The 20,049-nt window shown below is 50.3% G+C and overlaps 4 protein-coding genes across 4 annotated transcripts; 2 read left to right on the plus strand and 2 right to left on the minus strand.

Annotated features, from left to right (window-relative positions):
• Positions 1–47: 47 nt before the first annotated feature.
• FMAN_05540 (uncharacterized protein) lies at positions 48–1,738 on the plus strand (the record flags this gene model as incomplete). Its single annotated transcript, XM_041827790.1, has 2 exons — positions 48–201; positions 252–1,738. The coding sequence occupies 2 exons, from the start codon at positions 48–50 to the stop codon at positions 1,736–1,738; spliced, it is 1,641 nt and encodes a 546-aa protein (XP_041678718.1).
• Positions 1,739–2,195: 457 nt separating this feature from the next.
• Positions 2,196–2,867, minus strand: FMAN_05539 (uncharacterized protein; the record flags this gene model as incomplete). The annotated part of the gene is made up of 1 exon (XM_041827791.1): positions 2,196–2,867. One exon carries the CDS (start codon positions 2,865–2,867, stop codon positions 2,196–2,198), a length of 672 nt encoding a protein of 223 aa, XP_041678719.1.
• Positions 2,868–4,446: 1,579 nt separating this feature from the next.
• On the minus strand, positions 4,447–7,785 carry FMAN_05538 (putative phosphoinositide-specific phospholipase C; the record flags this gene model as incomplete). Its single annotated transcript, XM_041827792.1, has 1 exon — positions 4,447–7,785. One exon carries the CDS (start codon positions 7,783–7,785, stop codon positions 4,447–4,449), a length of 3,339 nt encoding a protein of 1,112 aa, XP_041678720.1.
• A 6,277-nt stretch (positions 7,786–14,062) lies between these two features.
• Positions 14,063–14,532, plus strand: FMAN_05537 (uncharacterized protein; the record flags this gene model as incomplete). Its single annotated transcript, XM_041827793.1, has 2 exons — positions 14,063–14,310; positions 14,376–14,532. 2 exons carry the CDS (start codon positions 14,063–14,065, stop codon positions 14,530–14,532), a joined length of 405 nt encoding a protein of 134 aa, XP_041678721.1.
• Positions 14,533–20,049: the final 5,517 nt, after the last annotated feature.

Genomic DNA, 20,049 nt, shown 5'->3' on the forward strand with positions numbered 1-20,049 from the left:
TTTGGACTGGCCTCGAGGTTTACAGAGACAAGATATTAGCGGGCGCAATGGCGACAGCTCGGAGATGGGCGCGCAAGGTCGAGCGTTGCTGTTGTACTTTTGCGACGTACTTTCCACTGGCTTTCGTTTACGGTCTAACATCATGGGCGGTTTGGGTGGTTGTGTGTATTGGCAATGCCAGCAGGAAAAGCAGTTGGATAGGTAAGTCTGGACCGCATTGATGCTGATGTTTCCATCTAACAGCTTTACAGGCACCGGTTCTTCGATAATAGGCGTTGTACTTTACATCATGCTCAACTGGTGCTACACTACCGCTGTCTTTACACCTCCCGGCTCAACGACGAACGATATGGGTTATGGACTCCTTCCGACACAAAATACGCCGCAGGGCACCTCCTTTACAGTCAAGAGTAACGGCGAGTTTCGGTTCTGCAAGAAGTGTCAGGCTCGCAAGCCTGATCGTGCGCACCACTGCTCGACATGTCGACGATGTGTTCTAAAGATGGATCACCACTGCCCTTGGTTAGCAACATGTATCGGCCTGCGCAATCACAAGGCATTCCTCCTGTTCCTCATTTATACGACTGTCTTCTGCTTCTGGTCATTCGCGGTCAGCGGATCGTGGGTTTGGTACGAGGCGCTGGATGATCAGGAATACATCGATACTTTCCTGCCCGTCAACTTCATCATGTTGAGCGTCATCAGTGGCATTATTGGTCTCGTTGTGGGTGCTTTTACAGGATGGCATATTCATCTGGCTCGTTGTGGACAAACTACGATCGAGTGTCTCGAAAAGACACGATACCTATCGCCCTTGCGCAAGACCTATAACTCCGCTCACAACCCCGCCAACAACGTACCGGAAGCTGCTCGCCATTTCGTCGACTTTCACACAAATGCACTGCCTGGTATCACTCGACCTGAAGAGGGCGAGGAGCGACGGTCGTATCCCCCTGATGGTTCTCACCCTGTTCAGCTTTCATACGCTCAGCGAGAACGAGAACAACGACAACGGCGATATGAGGAGTATCTCGACGAACAGGACTCTGAGAAGCTCCCCAATGTCTTTGATCTTGGCTGGAAACGCAACTTGTTACATCTGTTTGGGCCTACACCTGCGCTTTGGTTCTTCCCTGTGTCCAACACAACAGGAGATGGCTGGACATGGGAAGCTAGCAGCAAATGGCTTGAGGCGCGGGACCGACTCAAGGCTGAGCGAGAACAACAACGAGCTCGCGAGGTTAACGCCGGTTGGGGATCCCCAGATGATATCCCTGATGTCCCCGAACGACCTACTGGTGCAGGACGGCATTTCACCCCAGGACCAAAGCTCGCAGGACCTAAGACGATGAGTAAGGCTGATCGAGTTCTGGGCCGCGATCCTAACCTATACGCCGATGCAACACAAAACGTACCCATGAGTCGTCTCAGCCCTCGAGGTCGAACAGTAGACGACGAGCTTGCAGACTTGGACAGTGATAACGACGATGGCTTCATCGACACGAATAACCCAGAGCCAGAAAATGGCAAGCTGAGTCCGAGCTTCACATCAGAAGCTCAACGTCGTGACGACGCTGAGGCTCGCGCCCTTGAAGTCGTTACTAACGGTAACTGGGGCCGCGGCGGAGCGAGCGGCATGCTTCGAAAGGGAAGCTCACAGAGCAGTCCCCTTAGCAGAACACCCAGCAACATCAGCCGTTCAGGGACACCAAAGTTCCAAGACGAAGGAGTGGATTAGACATTTGGAGAGGTGTGTTTTCGAAAGCGAATGAAATGAATGAGGTTCCTCGACGTTTAACGTTTCTTGTCACGAGATGAGGAGTTTTGTGTTCTATTCTTTTATTTCCATGTTCGATCATCAATTATTATCATTCTCGTACAAAGTACTTTTTATCCAATACGCTTTTGGCGGAGTTTAGTCAACGGTGTATGATCTGATATCCAATATTATTTTGACTTCCACCCTTTGCTCAGGATCCACGGGTGTATATCTACTATAGATCTGCTCTTTTGCCCAGCGTGACTCGTGTGATTAGTCTAAAACTGCCGAGTTGAGATCGTCCACGTTTGTGAGATCTACAACACCAACACCCCTTGATCATCGCCATGTCACTTTAGGGAAGAAATGGGTTACACCGCCAATCTCACTACCTACGACAATGATATCGCCTGTCAACCGAGAACTTTGGCGTGTTTCAGAACGCTGGATTGACGCCGTCATGCCCTGGGTTCTCGGCATGTGCCCGCAGGAGTATCCCAGGCCAGCTCGCAGCAGGGAACTTGGCGTCATTTGGCCAGGTGAGACTATCCACATGAGGTATCTCCTTCGCTTGACTGACAACTGCGTCACCTAGGCACTTCTCTGCATCTAATCTCGGCAGAAGCGTTTCGATCTCGGCGTAGTATTCGTCAACGCCTAGACTTGTCCTGTAATCTTTCGATCCAAAGTCAGACAGCACGCCGAGGCGTATGAGACGGGACAAGGGATCTATTCGCTCCGCTATGCCTGGTGACGTATGTACTGCGATGGCAGTCCAGACTTGATGTGACGCAGCTTCAGAATAGCCGCTTTTGACGAGATGGGCCTTTGCGCAGTCGGCAGAGGAGATCTCAAAGCGTTGCTCGCCATTGTAGAGATGGCTGGCTCCAATATCATGATGGATGGCTGCTACGAAGAGAAGTGGACTCTGATCTTCAGATCTGAAGGGAGAGTCTTCTTTCTCGGCGATATACCGAGCTAGAAGATAGACTCGAAGAGAATGATTCAAGATAGGGATAGGCAAAGCATCCCTGGCGAGTTCAAGAGCTGACAGACAAGTGTCAGTCTGAGGTATCTTTTCCAGCACAAGGGGGTTTATGTCGCTCATCATGACTCTCAGACGATGTTCATAAAGAAACGTTACAAATGCTACGCTTTGAGATGAAGCTAACATCCCAAGTATCTTCTTGTCCATGTCCAAGCGGGGTTGACGTGAACGCTTACAAAGCTTGCAACGTCGAGCTGAAATGACATCTTCAACTCCACTATCCAACCCCCCTCCCTCGTCCAGAAACTCAGAATAGCCTCATTCTCATTCCATACGACATGCTCTTCTCAACGGGCGCACACCCCCCAGCGACGATCTTACAAGATCAGCATTGGAGAGGGGGGACCCTGCGGGGAAGACGAGACGAATATGGAACGAGCGCCTTTTAGTGAGAACCGTAAAATAAGAACGAGGCGGCCTCGTCGCTAGGATTAGAAAGTTGAACTTGTGGAGATTAGTTTATAGCTATCTTGTTAAGGAACAGGGGTAATAATACGAGAATACGAGTCACAGGCTTCATCAGAGATTCATGTGTTTGCAAAATAGTTCATTTCTCATTATTCCCCTCTTCGCCCTTGAGTCAAGGCCAAGACCTCTTCCACAAAGGGGTGAAGGGATCACTATGGCCTATCCCCATATTGAGGGGGTGGCCCAGTAGCTTGTTTGTTTTGTTTGTTGTAGCGTGAGCCACCGGTATGTGTATATCATGATTTCCCTATGTCGATCCATTGTCCCATCTCAGAGGCCTCAAAAAGTGAGGGATATCTCCATCTTCTCCACCAGCCATTCCATCCTCCCTTATGCCCGGTCAATAACCTCCTTCCTATCATCTCGTCTTCCGCGCCAGGTGACATTGATGACATCAGATTGTAGCAGAATCAACAAGAGAGTCAAGAGATGAGAGAGAGATATTGTGGGCCAAGTAAAGTGAGAGTGCTTTCAGCAGAAAAGAGATATTTCCCAAGTGTTTGGCTCCCCTGCCTTGTGCCGATCTATAATACGTGAATTCCGGTATTCCCCAGTGCAATGCAAGTTTCCCTGACGCTCCCAAATCACGGCCAAGCGTGGTGTATGCAGACTCCTTTTTCATTCCCGTCCTGTTCCTTTGATCCATCGAGGCAGCTTCAATGCCTCGATAATAAAAATAATATAAACATAGAATCCCAATAATGACCAACACCGTCCACGCTAAAGGGGGTATTTGTCCATCTTTAACTGTTTTTTTCATGCGCCGTATTTTTAAGGAAATCGTCGTGTACCAGAGGGTACTGTTAAAAGGGTTATCCAAACGCTGCAACCCTGCCTTGAATAAATGAAAAAGAAGAAAAAGTAAAGAAACAAAGTAAACAGTAATGGCGCAGGCTCCATCCATCAAGTCACAGATCCCTTCAGTCCCATCGCGTGTCGCGCCAGGATCCTCCTGGGATCATGGAATAAAGATGTGTGACTAACATCGTAGGATGGCTTCGGATATCCTTTGCCCAAGATCCTTGTCGATATCAGACTTAAGCAGCGTCCAGATCCAGCTTCGTCAGGCTCAGTATCGATCGATCGAGAAGTGAATGGTGAAAAAGAATTATATCCAAGAAGGTTGAAAAAAGTGTTCGTACAGATGAGATAGATGTGGCTCAGTTGGTAATCAATAGCTGTCAAAGCTCGTCTTCTCGGAGCTAGACTTTTCAATAGTACTTTTAGGGCTGGTGTTGATTCGGCTGAAGACCTTGCCACCAAGACGGTTGAGCTTGTTTCCGTCTTGGGTGCGGCGAGGAGCATCGATCAACATCTTCTGGACCGAGTCGACCTTAATCTTGCAGAAGAGCTTAGAGAAAAGGTACTGGTCACCAGCGTGGTTGAGGAGAGGCAGGGTGCGGTAGCCCTGCTTGAGGTTGGTGAGTTTGGCGGTGTAAGTAGCGACGGCAGGGCGCTCATTGTAGCTCTCGCCATCGTTGGAGAGCTTGACCGACCAGCGAACAAAGATCAGGTCAGGGTGCTTGGTGGTAACCTTGAACTTGAACTGCTTGTCGAACATGGGGTTGAAACCGTTCTCGCGGATCACCTCCGTCTGGACTTTGAGGGGCGAGTCGTGTTCCATGACCAAGTTAGAATCAGCCTCCTTCTTGTCGCGCTTGTCGTTGGCGTGGAAGATCTCGATCTCCACGTAGGGGTCCATAGACTTATTGGCGGGGAGGTTGGCAGGTCGCATAAGCTGTTGGGCAGAGATGACGTCAATGCTGAATGAGACAACACTGCGCTCCTTCTTGCCCTCGGCAATGTCAGAGTTGTAGGGGAGAACTTGAATGTCTCGGAGCTCAGCGGGCTTCAAGACGTAGCCAGAAGCATCCTTGCCATCGAACATGGCACGGTTGAGCTGCATTCCGAGGTCGAATGTCTGCCAGTTGAGAGCGGCCATCTGGACACCGCGTCGCCAGTAGATAAGGGGGTCGAAGTTGTTAGAGGTGATGCGGGTTCGGTCGGGGTAGACGCGCATCATGTAACGCATGTTGTGGATATCAAGTGCCATCTTCTGATCTTTAGCATGGGAGTGCTTAGCAAAGCTAGACTCCATGAAGGAGAAGATGTGGTTGTACTGCTTCGCGTCCACTGTGTCAAAGCCAGAGAACTTTACACCAGCGCAGTAGACACCCAATTCACCAAGGACCTTGACAGTCTTGTTGGGGGCCTTCTTGGCTGGCTGCTCACCAGCGCTCTCGTTGTCGCTGGTGCTGCTGCTCATCATGTCCTGAACACGCCCCTCGGTGATAGTGTTGACACGGGTCTTGCTGACCAATCTTCGCGAGGAGTGGCTGGGTGTCAACATAGGGCTCTGGGGAAGGGACTGAGATGGCATCAAAGGGGTGCCATCAGGAGCCGAGGGTCGCATCATGGGCGAGTTGAGGCTGTTACCCCTTCGTCGACCACGGAAGTCATTACCCACGGAAACAGGCTCTTCCTTGATCTGAGGCTTCTTGACCTTGATGAGGACACGTTCCATAAGCTCAGAGGGGGTGGGAAGCTTATCAGGGAACGCCTCCAAAGTCTCGGTGACCAATCGTGCACCGAAGCATTCTTTGATGATCTCCGTCATTGTCGCCTGTTGAGCCGGGCTGCAGTGAACCTCAAGTGAAATCCAAAGAGGGTACTTGGACTTGACGAAAGCGTATTTGTTAATGGTGGTCATGACCTCCTTGAAGCTGATTGAAGTTGTCATGGTGCGGCCATGATTAACTTCGGGCTGGCCGTTGTAGCCGTCCCAACAGTCGACCTCAACACATCGGCATCCCCGGACAAGAGCTGAGATGTAGCCCTCGACGCTGGACTGGCCAGCAACCTGACGACCGAGGAGGTAGGTGTTGTGGGAGCTTGAAATGAAATACTCGTTCATCGGGCGGTCCAGGACAATGTTTTGAGGCTCGGGTTGAATCACGTCGTTATGCTCTGACGTCAAGAAACCAACAAAGGCGGCTTCGGACATAATCTCGGCGTTTTCTTGAAGATCGGCCTCATCATTGCGGTACTGACGGCAAAACCGGGAGAACAGCTTCTCCCAGGCAACGCGGTTAGAATCAACATCCTCGCCCTGGACGTCGCGGAGAAAGGTAAGAAACTCTGTCGAGGTAAGACCGAACTCGGGGTTGGCGGCAAAGCCGCGGATAATTCGTTGAACATCGGTCCTTTGCTTCATGCGTCGAACAAAGTCCTTGAACTCCCTAAAGTTTAGTTTTTGTCGTCGTCGCGAATCAGACAAGTGAAAGTTGACTTCCAGGGTCGCTTGTGAACTGTAAATGTGAAGGTTCTGGCACACACGCTTCACTCCGGCAATATTCATCTCCTCTTGCTCGAGGCAGCGGACCTGGTCACCAAACTCCTTGGCCATCTCTGTTTGCCAATACTGGGCAACAGCGCGGTCGTTGAATGCCATCAACGATGTCATAAGTTCTTGGCGGTATCTCAACATGGCGTCCAAGAATTCTGTCCAAAGTGACAAGCTCTTAGTGTTGTCTGTAACAATGTGCAGAAATCTTGTTTTCGAGTTCTCGGGAACTGTGTAAATAATAGTAAACCACTTGTCGCTGTACTTAGCTGCCTCATCTCCCAGGCCGTAGTCAATGATGTACTGTTGGATATCCGAACCTGTTCGGATCTCTCTAATCTCATCAACATGGAGAGACTTTTGAGGTCGGGTGGCATCCCAGGAAAGCTTGTTGGATTCGGTCTCGTATACGAGGTTGATTCTCTTAGGTCGGCTCTTCTTCGAAACCTTTCTCACTGGGCATCCATTGCGAAGCTCAGCCGGAAGCACTGGGCCAGCCATAGCTCCAGCACTCGCGCTGATGGATCCGTGAGTGCTGTTGGCGGATGAGGTGTTGGTAGCACCATCAAGCACAACCATGGAGATGCCGTCGTCGATGATCTCAGGCTCCTCATCGGTATCCGTCAAGGCGCTATTCTCCTGGGGGGCTGTAGCGTTGCTGTCACTTCGGCGTCTCAGAATGCTGGGGCCAACACTTCCATCACGACTGGCAGGGGCACCAGAGGATGGTCGTCTTCTACCTGTAAATCGATGGGCTCGGTTTGAGAATCGGCGAATGAGACCTCCTTTGCTGTTGTTGGCGACCTCCGACATGGCATTGTATCCAAGGGAGTTTGTACTTGTCTTCCGGGACAGCACAGACTCGGGCAACTGGAAGCTTGAAGGGAATACCTCCTCCTCCCTACCTCGCATGGGTTCAGGCGAGGGCTGGACGGAGGAGTATGTGGTTAGAACAGCAGTGTCGGGAGACATGAGTGGTGAGCCTTCTTGTGAGTTTGAAGCTCCTGATGAAGCACTGATAGCTGACATGGGAATGGGGACTGGTTGTGTTTGTGAAGGAAAGGCTGTCTGGACCTGACCTAGTTGAGAGCGTATTGATGAGGACATTTCGGATAGGTTGTAAGTTGTTAATGTGGATTTTGAGTCTGAATCAGAGCCGAAAGACATGGTCGTGCTGAGAGTTGTGATTACACTATGAGGGCGAGAAAGGTCGCATTCGAAGGTTGCATCGACGTATATAAAAGCTCAGTCAGAATGGGGAGCCATGGTGGGACGTCTGGCCTGGGGGTAACGATAAGAGACACGAATTGCGGGGAAGAGGCTGCGGAAGCCGATCCCTCGTGGAGCAGCTGTCACTCTGGGGTGCAGCCAGTGTCAGGTAGGATGCCAGAAGAGCCAGGGCAGTGTCGACCGCACGTAATGAATGCAGATGCAGGGACGCAAGAAGCCTGTGGTGTTGCTGAGTGGACCACGCGAGGGTAGTGATGCTGAGCAACACGCGGGTGACTGGGTAGGTCCTGACAAGGTCGATCCGAGGCGTGATGATGTGCCAAGTTCGCAGCAGCGTGGTGAGCTGGCAGAGGGCGGGATATGCAGGTGGCTCCTTTGGGGCCGCCTTGGGGTCGCTGGATCAAGCAAAACAGGGCGTTCGTCCTTGACAGGCACAGAGCTGCAGCACAGCGCAGAACCACTGGTCCAGGTGATTGAATAGAATGAAGCAGTCCGTCGAGAACCACAGGCCGGTCAAGTTGGGGTAGCTTAAGCTACAAACACCTCCTTCGATAGCGTGTCAACACCAACAACGTCCTGCGCTTGGTGGGTTTCCTTGTCTCGATGTGATAAAACCCGAAACTGCCGAAAGTTCGATGGGTCTTTTCCAGAGGAGATCTCGATCAGGCGCAATTTCGAATGGAAAACGATGACAATTCCGAGAAGCCGCAGGCTCTTTGAGTAACAGGTCCAAGAAGGGAGTCCGAAGATCGAGGTCGAACTGGCTGAGTCACCCAACGTCAAGGGAACGCGACAAAGTTCGGAATTTCAGCTCTGTCGCAAATTGATCGGCGAATTGCAATTGAGTAGCGCTTGGTTGTCGAGTGTGTGATGGCGCAGTCTGGGTAACGCTGACGAAGTGGAAGAATCGTCTCTCTCGAGTAGAGTGTCAAAGGGTTTCTTTGAAGAAAGCAGATTGTTATGACAGACAAGAAGTGAGAAAGGCAAAGGTTAGGTTGTCAATGGGAAAGTTGGTGGTGGAGCGGGAGGGGTAGAAAAGATAGTTGAGATGGAAAAGGGGGGGAGTCCAAGTAGTAATAAGTAGCCTGTGGTGAAAAAGGTAACTGAGTACTGGAAGGTAGTAGGTGGTAGCTTGGGGCGGTGGCTGTATGATAGCCCGGGAACCAGAAGATTAAAAAAAGATAGAGAGAAAAAATAGGGCAATCTCCTCTTGATACCGCACAGTTGGGAGAGCGAACTGGGCAAGGGAGGGCAGAAGCTTCAAAGTATGATGGCGTCCTCTTTTGGCGCGCGTTGGAGCGGGCGAGACTTGAGACTTTGTAGAAAAAAGAGAGCTAACGTTAAGAAAGCTAGACCACAGAATAGAAGAGACTGAATGGAAGCTGCTGGTGCTTGGACGCGGGCAGCGGAAGAGTCTTAAGTTGTATGCGGCGGCGGTGCGCTGAGCCTGAGCCAGAGCCTGGGCGGTTGCTGTTACGGTTCCGTTGGGCTCTCTCTCTCTCTCTCTGCGACTTGGGGGTGTCTTCTTGGGCTGCCGGGAAATTATGGCGGAGGGGGTGACCAGCCAAGACTGTTTTTTCTTCATTTGGAGCGTCTCTACTTGACACTTGACACGAGCTGATCTTCTGGCAGTGTCAGTGTCAGTACTAAAGTCTGTGCTGCGTTGTAGACTGTGCTGAGGTTAATGCCTGTAGGTACCTAGCGCCTCCTCTGCTGCGCTGTACGGCGCTGCCTGCTGGCCTCCACTGCGTTGACCGAGTCGAAGGCGTCTGTGTGAGCTTCACTAATAAGCCTAGTCCTAACAGCCCACTAAGGTCTCAGTCACGACCTGTACCTGTGCCTGTGTGCCCGTGCATGTCCCTGTAACAGACAGATATTACATACAGTATGTTATGTTATGTATGTACTCACTCTATCTACACCTCTATTCATATTGATCCGCTGTCAATCCCCAATGTGCAACTCTGGAGAGGAGTCTGGGCAGAGACAGGCAGGGTGATGAGGATGACCAGAGTAAGTGATTGATTGAGCCATTGATTTGATGGGACCAGCATCCAACGATACTGGGGCCTGTATTGTACATACAGAGACCAGGGATTTCCCAGCGCTGGGAACCTTGGACTGGGGTACGTACCCTTCCGTCTCCCTACAGCCCTTTTTTTTTAATTATTTTTTTCCCTTTCCCTCTCAATTTTTACTGTGGACGACAGACAGACCGGGGTGGATACTGGAGAGACTGGGGAGGTGACCGGGGGGAGGGGTGTATGATTTTCGTCCACTGCAACTTGATAGAGTGGGGTTTTCCATGGTCAATGGTCAAGGGGGAGGCGAATGGTTAGGCCCTGGTGGTGTGTGTGTGAGAGAGTGTGTGTGTGTGAGTGAGTGAGCATGTCCTCCTTATGCAGCCATACACAGAGTCCAAGTTTAGGTGGTTGAGAGGTGTTACCCAAGGCCCAAGACTTGATCGATACAAGGGAGACAAAGTTGAGTTTGCAGGGAGACACCGACCTAATGCAACACATTCAACTCAACCTCAACTCTGATGAAATGTTCCGAGGTCTAACTTGTTCTGATACACCACCTGTGCACATGACCAACAATTAATGTCGTTAAAGGACAATGTCTCGAACTGAGATTGACCGACATACCACGTTGTGCCTTCCAGACCAATATAGTCATTACATACAGTACACACAGACAGATACGGTGAACCTCCCTCCTCACCTGTCCGCTCACCTGCTTGATTACTCAATTCCCGTGTACACACACACTATGCCTCGGTGCGAAGAACAGGGCGAACGGGCCAAGTCACCCAAGCAATTGGTAGGCATGACAGCACAAGAAGAAAGGGGGGGGAGAGTCATAGTCATGCCAGTTAAAGAACAAGATGGTTACACGGGAAACCCAGCGACAAAAAACTAGACTCAGAAGCATAGCATAGGCCAAGCAAGTCCTACCATAGGGTCATCGTCAACGTGCCAGGGATAAGTCAAGTTGCATATCGGATAGGCTGGACTGGATGCTGGCTTATCTTTGGTTAGCTTACCCTGTCTTCCATCACCTATGGACTAGCCAGCCAAGAAAAAGAAAGGGCGAGATGCAAAGGGAACTGCATTGCATTGGAAAGAGGTGCTCAGAGCGGTGTGAGCTTGGTTCAGACGAAACTCTTGGAAATCTTAAGAGCATCCATGCCTATGAGAGAAGGCTATTCCATCTCCCACATGGGGAACCGGAACGTTGGAAGATGACGATGGATCCTGGCTCGATCCTCCTCTAAGCTCTCCTCTCTTCCATCCTCTTTCCCTTGCGAATTAGAAACCCCCCTGGAATTGGGTCCAAGGATGTCGTATAGAGCAACATAAGTTTGGCAATTACGCGATAAGCTTCATTATCTCATCATAAGTTCCTCAAATCAGAAGCTTAATCTTATAAAAGATACACTCTGAAGCCTTGAATACGTGGATTCGGGAACCGTTGTGTTGTGACTTATTAGCGTCCCAGCTTGCAATTAGCGCTCGGTAGTGGGCTTGGACTGTTCCTTTGAAGGGTCGGATTGAGGCTTTGTGCTTGTGGGCGGGATTCGGGGCTCGGCCATCAGATGGATGCCATGGATCATGGATAGTGTGGCTCACACCGTTTTCTTTCACTTCCTCTTATGGCACCCCTTTTCTGGCTTTTCTAGCGCCCAGTCCATCAAGGTCGACAGAATAAACGCGACACCGCTTGCCTCAAAGTGCTCTGTTGGACTCCTCCTCGTCTATTCGGAGTGCGGTAGTGCGCCGTAACGGGCCAACAACAGCGGCCAACAACACTCTCAAATCGAAACTAACGGCTACCCATTCAGAGTGGAGAAAGACGCCATAAATATCATCATCCTAAATCATCATGCTTGCGATTGCGATTGCGATTATCGTTGATGATGATTGATGACTTCGGTACTCGATCCTTGTGTAGCTCGATAACTAGTAGGCTTACAACACAAGCTAATATTCCATACTTCAATGCATGAAATACTCATGGCGATCAAGGGTTTTGTCTCGAGGGAGAGCCGGCGCAAAACAAGAGAGATAGATATGCGCGCCGCTGGATCCGAGAGGTCTGAGCTACACACCTTTACTATCAAGCTGGTCAATCAGAATGAGACGCGCCGGCGCGAATCCAATTTCTCGACCATGCCAGAGCAATCTGAAGGGACGATAGGCAAACCCTCCGTTCCTGACTAACAAAGCTGTCTGGTACTGAGATGAAAACGACGTGAATCTACGTGGACGAAATGGTCGGATAGACATGTGCTATCAATCTGGTTGGTCGTGACACAATTGCTTGATGATGAGCAGCCATCTCAGAATGACGATGCAATAAGACGCCATACCCCTCCTTGGCAGCCATACTTTGGCACTGTGGTAAAAGCAAAGTTTTGTCAAATTCGACCAAGTTCTCTCTTAGACGAGGGCGATCGAGCAATCAATGATCACGACACGAACTTGGAAACCAAGACCGTATCCGGTCAGACTGTCAGAATGAAAGAGAAGAGGGGCAAAGTGGTGAAAAAGTCTATAGTCTGGGTTGGGATTGGGTCTTTTCTGCTTCAATTTGTTCAAGGAAAAAAAAACTTTGACTTTGGCCTAGTAAACAAGCTTGGTGTCCACAACCGAGCAACCACCAAAGATTATCTCGGTTCTGCTGTTTATTATTATGTCTTTGTCGGCTCCTTTCTGTCCTCTTGGCAGATGTTTGCATTCTCGTTTGTCCCTGGTTGTAAGACCCTCTCAAATCATGATCACGAGGGGGATCAAGAAGGGAGTAAAAGAAATGTCAAAGAGCTTTGACACAAACTGGTGGTTCCAAGGGCTTACTTTGAACCAGTAAGCAGACAGAAAAAAAGAGGACAGCTTCGGCTAGCGATCCGGCCAAGACTAAACAATCTTGGGGAGCAAGTCACTGAGCCTGAGGAGTCATTGACAGCACTCGGAGCCGCTGCCTGTCACTACGTACCGCATTCAAGTTCCGACAGCCAGAGAAAAAGAACAATTCCATGACAGGGGATGGTAGAAGCTTCAACCGTTCAAAGCCCGCCAATACGCGTACAGTACCCGTCTCCGCGCCTAGAATTGGGTGCGCTCGCGTGTACGGAGTACAGTACTTCAATCTCTCGCTTCGGCACATGGCTAACCATGTGCCCAGCGTTGGTCAAGGAGCAGGGCTGCCAATCAATCTCTACGGATGTTGACTTGGACTCTGGTATCAAAACGTGGTACCTCTTTCATGCAGCACACGTAGGCGATGACTCGATCTGTTTGCCAGAGATTTGACTTTATAGGCCACATGGAGCCAGATGAGCAAGACTGCCAACAAGTGAGCCACAGAGGGAGCAGTAAGCAAAAGTGCCTGTGCCCCAAGGATTCATGCTGTCGCAAGGGGGCTGGCGAGCCTCTGAACGTCGGCTTGGCTGTCCTCCTCCGCGATGCGCCTCAGCAGCGTAGCGTTGCTCTGCTTTAGGTTGCGTTGAGCTGGACTGGACTGGCCGGGCTTTTGAGCCTCCTCCAACAATGACCTCAGTCTGACACGATGTGTGGAGCGCCAATGTTGCTTCCGACTCCAGCCAAACAACCCGACCCGACCGGAGGGAAATTGGCCCTTGTACGGGGCCGCAGAACCGAAGATTTGAAACGAGCAACAGCGATGATTTAGATCAACGAACAGCCGATATTGATATCGTGATGATGCATGGTCTGGTGTTGAATCCCATGCCTTGAATGTCAGGACCCAAAATCGAAGATGCACCTACCCTACCTGAAGTGCAGGCAGTGTTTGATGTTGCTATATTGCTTGGCAGAAAGAGAGTCCTTCGGTCATTTCCTGATTCTACAGAGTAGGTAGCTTCCACTAAAGCTATCAGCCTCAGCTTCCAAAATTGGATCTCGCAGGCATAGCCGAATAGCGTCTGCAAGGAGCCAAAAAAAAAAAAAAAATAAAAACTTCGAAGTTTAACAAGGCTGCCAAAATAAACACATCAGACAGCCCGTTTAGCCCCTGATAACTTGCCTTTGTATTTTGTCTCTCGGGGCTAAACCTTCCTAGGGCGCTATCAATCTCTTCCAGCATCTCAATCCTCCACGTTCGTGTTCTCTGTCAGCATCACATCGTGTCTCTTTAGCATCTCGAGGCAATCTCAGCTATTCAAGGGATTGTATCCACTATACTGGAGAAAGCGATGACTGGGCTTTCTCTATACAGTGCAGGATGGTGCATTCGCTTACTTCAGCTGCCACTGTATCGTCTAATCTCAGTATCAACAGGGAATCCAAGCAGCTTGTTTGAGAAAACCGTTAGCCTCATCCACAGCAACTATCAAAATGTCAACTTCAACACCAACACCCGCGTGGCTCCTCGTGCTACCAGCTTAGGGCCTTCTCGTATCCACTGTCACGAGCGCCGGAAGGCTCTTCTCAACCTTCCCCGGTAAACCGTCGCTCTTAACCCTGCCCTACTCTCACTAGAGGATGGCACATCCTGATCTTCGAAAGTGACCGCCACATTACAGATTACTGCGGTCTCGCCTATATGCGGCTGAGCTGTGCACAAGGCTGCATCACTGCATGGCATGTTGGGTTTCAATTCCTTGCTGGTCCCAGTGCAGATTGCCACGCACCCACGGTTGACTGTACCCAAATACTCGGTTAGGGAGGGCAGGGTTTACTCGATAGGGCATGCAGGATGGTAATCCAGAAACGATTTCGCATTGCCCTCGTTTACAAGGTCGAACCAAGGGACCTGAGGTTACATAAATCCAGTGATATGTCTATCATTCCGCCGTCAACAGTCTTAAGGTCGTGGTGACGTGGCATTATTGCATTTTACCGCTTTGCTAATAGCGAAACACGGCCAAGTGCCGCTCGCTGACGATAGCATCGCATTGTTGACCACCAGCGCAAGTGGAGCATTGGATTGCCATCTCTTTCGTCAAACTTGCCCTCTCGATTCCTCGTATTGGTTTTCCAGTCTCTCCTCCCTCTCGAAACAATACAACCAAACATCAGGGTAAATCATTCCCAAGCGTGACTAGGCACGAGATACCAGACGGATCATACACCGGTCAAGGAAATCTCGTGGGGGAGCCAATCGCAGTCTTGGACCCAGGGGATGGGTTGAAGAGCGTCATGGGAAGTGGTGGCAGAAGAGCCTGAGACTTGGGAGGCTGAATGCCCCAGGATACCAGTTCCTGGACCTCAGGTGTCTATCCCACATTCCGCCAGATTCTGTGGGACATCTGAGCAACACGCCATTTGATTTGACAATACCCTCATGCTGTGCGAGAGACATCTTGAAACAAACCTCTGAACAGCCAACAACGGAATGAGATCATCATCTCGTCGATCCTTTGGCGCCGACTCCCGCCAATTTTAGGTCAGGGCCCCCAAGCTCCAGACAGGGGGAAGACGAGGGCCTCGGACCGGCCTGGAACCTGCATAGGGGTGTGCACATAACAAAGATCGTTTGCTGCGGGCAGCATGTCGCTGTGGGGACCTTCCAGATATCTCGGCCGTGGTCACGGAGAATGCATACTGCCCGTACGGCTGTCCGCTCATCCATCATCGTTGACGGACGCCATCCCCCGCTTTCTTATCACAAATACTCGGTAATACACACAGCCTGCAGCCTTGCCAGGCGTATATCCTTCTCGACTCCAACGGACATGGACTTTCAACATTTCTTTATTCATGCAGATGTTGACTTCGGGACAATAATAGAATTGATTACGGAGTGTTCCATACAAGATTCCTTGCCCTCAAGACTCTAACGGCCTATACTAGAATCCCATTCGCGCTTGTTACTCAACACATCGAGGCCTGCTATCATCAGAAGCCTTGTTGGAAGTCTTGAGAATCCAGTAGCGGGGTCGTGGAAAACGACAAACCAAGGACCGCATTTCATCTTAGGCTGCATACACCGACATTTTTAGACAGACCGGCAAGATTTCTTATGGTCACGAGGTATCCATTCTGGACCCCGAGCGACAAAGAGCCAGCAACGAAGACCATGTCAACAGTGTCGTATCACATGCGGTGTGCAAGTACTTGTTCCAATCTGGGCCGGTGATAGGATATTCTTGAGCGGTTCCAGCATCTCGAGTTTCTTGAGAAGCAAATTGGGTGTTCAAACGGCACCGGTGTGCTGGGCCAGCCATAACCGCCAGCGGAATTCTGATTCGCCATTGATTCGTTAAGGGCTTGCTCAATTGCGTGGGGAAGAACAATGACGTCGCTTGCTTGCTCCATCATCCAATCGGCTGGAGGATCTATTGTGGGCTCTCGGCCCCTAAGGGATCTTAAGGGGCATGGTTGTGAGACATGGGGGGCCGTCTGCCTCGAGCCCCTGAAAGGACTGATCTCAAGTGTCTCGGGAGAAGACCTGCGGTATCGGTCAGCCTTGTGTATGTGTCAACACTCGACCTTAGAGGCAAATCGTTCAGTCAACTTTATGGGCCCTTTCTTTCATTTGACATGGCTCGACAGACAAATGAATCGAAAAATGGCACATTCAAGAGCAATACAAGTCTTCCAAATTCCATCATTAGCCTATTAAATAGGCGGACCTAGCAAACCAGTTTGTCCACGGGAAAATAAGGGCGACCAGAATGGCGATATGACGCGATTGCCGGGTGACGTAGGGAATCTCATTAGGGATACAACAATGAAAGACGAGCGCGGGGGTACAGAGCGGGTTCATAAACGAACCACAGACATTTGGCACCCTGCAAAAATCACGGGGCAAGCTCATTTGCTATCACATTTGGTGATGGCATTCTAAACTCCTGAAGCTTGACCCAGTTCTCACCCTTTCAACGTGTCTGACTTCGAATTGGTTTGTTCCACAGTCCCATCCTCAGAAATTATCCATTGACCCTTTGAGAAGGGGTGAAAAAGGCTCATCACTCAATCCACTGACACAGCTGCCGCCTTGACTTACAGTTTCTCTCCAACTCGGATGAGGGGCGGCGTCTCGGCCATGTCGGTCATGACTGGAAGGTCTTATTGAGATAATGGCCCAGCCAGGGCCCTTGCATACACAAAGGGATGCGATGTTCCGTCAAAGCTATCACGCGCCATATTCAGGCACTCGATTTGTCTGAGGTATTTCTATGTACCTCTGCATCTCAGGCATGCCGCACCCGATATGAGATCTCGTATTCAAGTTGATTTTCTATCGTCGTTCCATTTGAGCTATCTTATCCACATGGCCACAGTTACCTACCTGGCCATAACATGGTGAATGCCAAGCCCGCAGCCTGCTAAGCGGCCGTATTGTCCATCGTATTAATCCCTTCTGGGCGTTGGCACGGCCAGTCCAAGATGCGCCGTATTCTTACAGAGCATAGCAAAGGATGCCGATTATTCCGTTCCAAGACTTCTGGGGCACGCCCTCAATTTCCACTGTTCTACGGGTTGCATCCACGTGCGCTTCCTTAAGCAGTATGTCAGAGGTCTTAAACCCTTTGTGGAGGACCGCCAACCAGCATCTGCAGTATGCCCTCAAGCTCTGTCTCGAGACTTTGAACACTCGACTGTGTGCAGTAATTACAGTGACTGCGTCACAATCACCTTGCCCTGTCGGCGCAAGGCACAACGCAATGCTCAGTCTCACCATGCATTCTATCGCGTCATTGCTTCTGGGCACCTGATGGTCTGCAGGCGACCTATGCAATGCCATGCCAGCAAGAAGTGGCACAGCGTCAGACCTGTTGCATTGGCTCGCATCAACCTGCTGCGTTATGAAGCCCACCACTGTGAATGATACAGTATGCGAATTGCATCTTGGGGTCCAATTGTTCGCGCGAGGCGAGCTACAGGTGTTTTCATTGGGAAGGACACCATTGATGAGCATGCTGCAAGATGGTAACTAGCCGTTTGATGGTGTCTGTTGTTTAAGCATACCCTATGCAAACAGCAGCCTATTCGAGGACAGAGTCGTATACGAAAGCTATGACCAGGTCCAGGTTGAGTCCAATCACCACAAGATTGATAACCTGAACTCGAGGTTTGCGGCACCGCATACGAGGCTATTTTGAATTCGTCAATCATTCGTGGCAGAGTGTAGAAGCGGCATTAGTCTTTCCTTAGTTCGACACAGCTGGCACCTCTAAGACGACCTCATCCCGCGCAATCGGGTACGCAGAGAAGCTCGTGATGGGTGCGCCAGACCATCCTGCCTTGGTGATTGGACTGATACAGACCACGCGGTGGGATTGATACCACGGGAGTGCCCGCTCATTGCGCGCCTGCCGCTGCATTCAATGCCGTATGGATTAGGCAAATGGGTGACAACGTGCATCCGAACCGCCAATCTACGTTTGATCTATCAGCTCGGCCTTCCTATTGAGGTGTAGATATTCGGATAAGAACCACCGACTGTTGAAGTTGATAACTTCAAGGTTGCAGTACAGACCGTTGTTACATGCATCAGACAATCCATACTTGATACGTCTGTGACGATCAATCGATGGTATCTAAAACCGTTTTTTGTACTAATCTATACAACACACCAACCTCGGAACGAACATTCGATTCCTCGATCTGCAGCTGTGTCACAACCTCCCAGTGTTGGTCTCAGCAAACAACGGGCATGCATAGGTAGCATTGACCTTCCGTGACGAATTGAGCTACGATACCCATGTACTGCAAAATGGAGTCGATGCTCAGCCATTTGATCTCATTGAACATCGGCGAATTCCTCTTACAGTGGAGTCTTGAGCCTGCGCCTTCAATTGTCCCGAGCTGATGGTAAGAAACATGACCCGAAGGAGGCTTTGCAAGAATGGTCAATTTTGGATCGGATTCAGGAGCAACAGACCACCAAGAGGGCATGGCACCACCATTTTCCATGGATCAATCGCCGGCGAACTCATCCGGAAACATGGTGGACGGAGAAGCAAATTACAGAGCGCCATATGGCAAACAATTTCATACAGGATCATCATCTGCAGATTCGTTGACACCACAAAGCTTGGGCCTGTGGCTGCTGCACATCATTGACGCGCAAGAAGGGGTTCTGGGGAAATTGAGGTTGGGGGGTAGCATCACATCAATCCCAGACCTTGATACTCTGTACCAACGGCGTATTTGTGTCGAATGGATGAAAACCCCCTACCGCGGTTTCAAGAAGACAACACTCACTGTCCATGCCTGACCACCAATATGAACGGCCAACACATTTCGCGGGACTTTTCCCTGGTCCATCAAAGCGTTGGACTAGGTATCAAGGCGCCATTGTTTGCTAGCGTCCGCGGCACCCACAGGCCGCCAGCTTTATTGATGGCTCAGAGCCTAAATTCAGCACCTGATTACTTGTGTATTGCTTCTGGGTATCTCGCAGTCCAAGACTCATTGACTCATAGAAGGATACAAAATCAACATTACGCAATGGTATGCTGTGGTAGTCGGCAGTATTGTGCACCGAAACGGTATAATGACAAGGCGATTGATTGCGAAATACGTACATTGGTGATGCGCAAAGTTTAATCTGTCGCCCAACTTGGAGGCTTGGACCAGCAGACGCCATCGCCTCAGGGGATCAACTGTGCCTGGCAATCAGTGGAGAATCGAGCCAGGCATCGCGAATCTTGGCGATTTGGTTTCGAAACGACACTCTTCCACTGATTTCAACACAACGGTACAAACTGCCGACTGTATCGCCTATATTGAAGCTGGTTGCTGGGCATAGTTGAAGCTCCGCAGACCATGCTCCAGACGCCCGAACCTTTGGCGAGTTTGAAAGTTATTGGAACATACAGCAATCCTCAGTTGCAAGTCACCACGGATGATTGGGATGCCACTCTTGGTGGGCATACTTTGCTTTGGAACATCCAGGGACCAAGAACCCCTACCTCACATCCTGAGGGTTGTCGGGTTCTTGGTCTGTTCGTTTAGCTACTCAGCCTTCTAGAATCCTTCTGATGGGCCCCTGACTCGAGATCCCTGACAGCTATAGCTTTGACGTCTTTCGGCGTCGGCACTGACTGTTAGTCTTGAGGCGTGTGCTACAGATTATTGACACCAGTGGCTGGGAATATACTGAGCGTGATCTCTTGGTCAGCATAGTTTGATTGACTTCATTACACAGGCCCCAGCAGCCCAGTGGAATTTCTCTATACGGAACAGCAACTAATAAGATGCGTCAGAGGTTGTTGTAGTACAGGCTACA

The sequence above is a fragment of the Fusarium mangiferae genome, assembly GCF_900044065.1.
Source record: "Fusarium mangiferae strain MRC7560 genome assembly, contig: FMAN_scaffold002, whole genome shotgun sequence".
NCBI classification, from domain to species: Eukaryota; Fungi; Ascomycota; class Sordariomycetes; order Hypocreales; family Nectriaceae; genus Fusarium; species Fusarium mangiferae.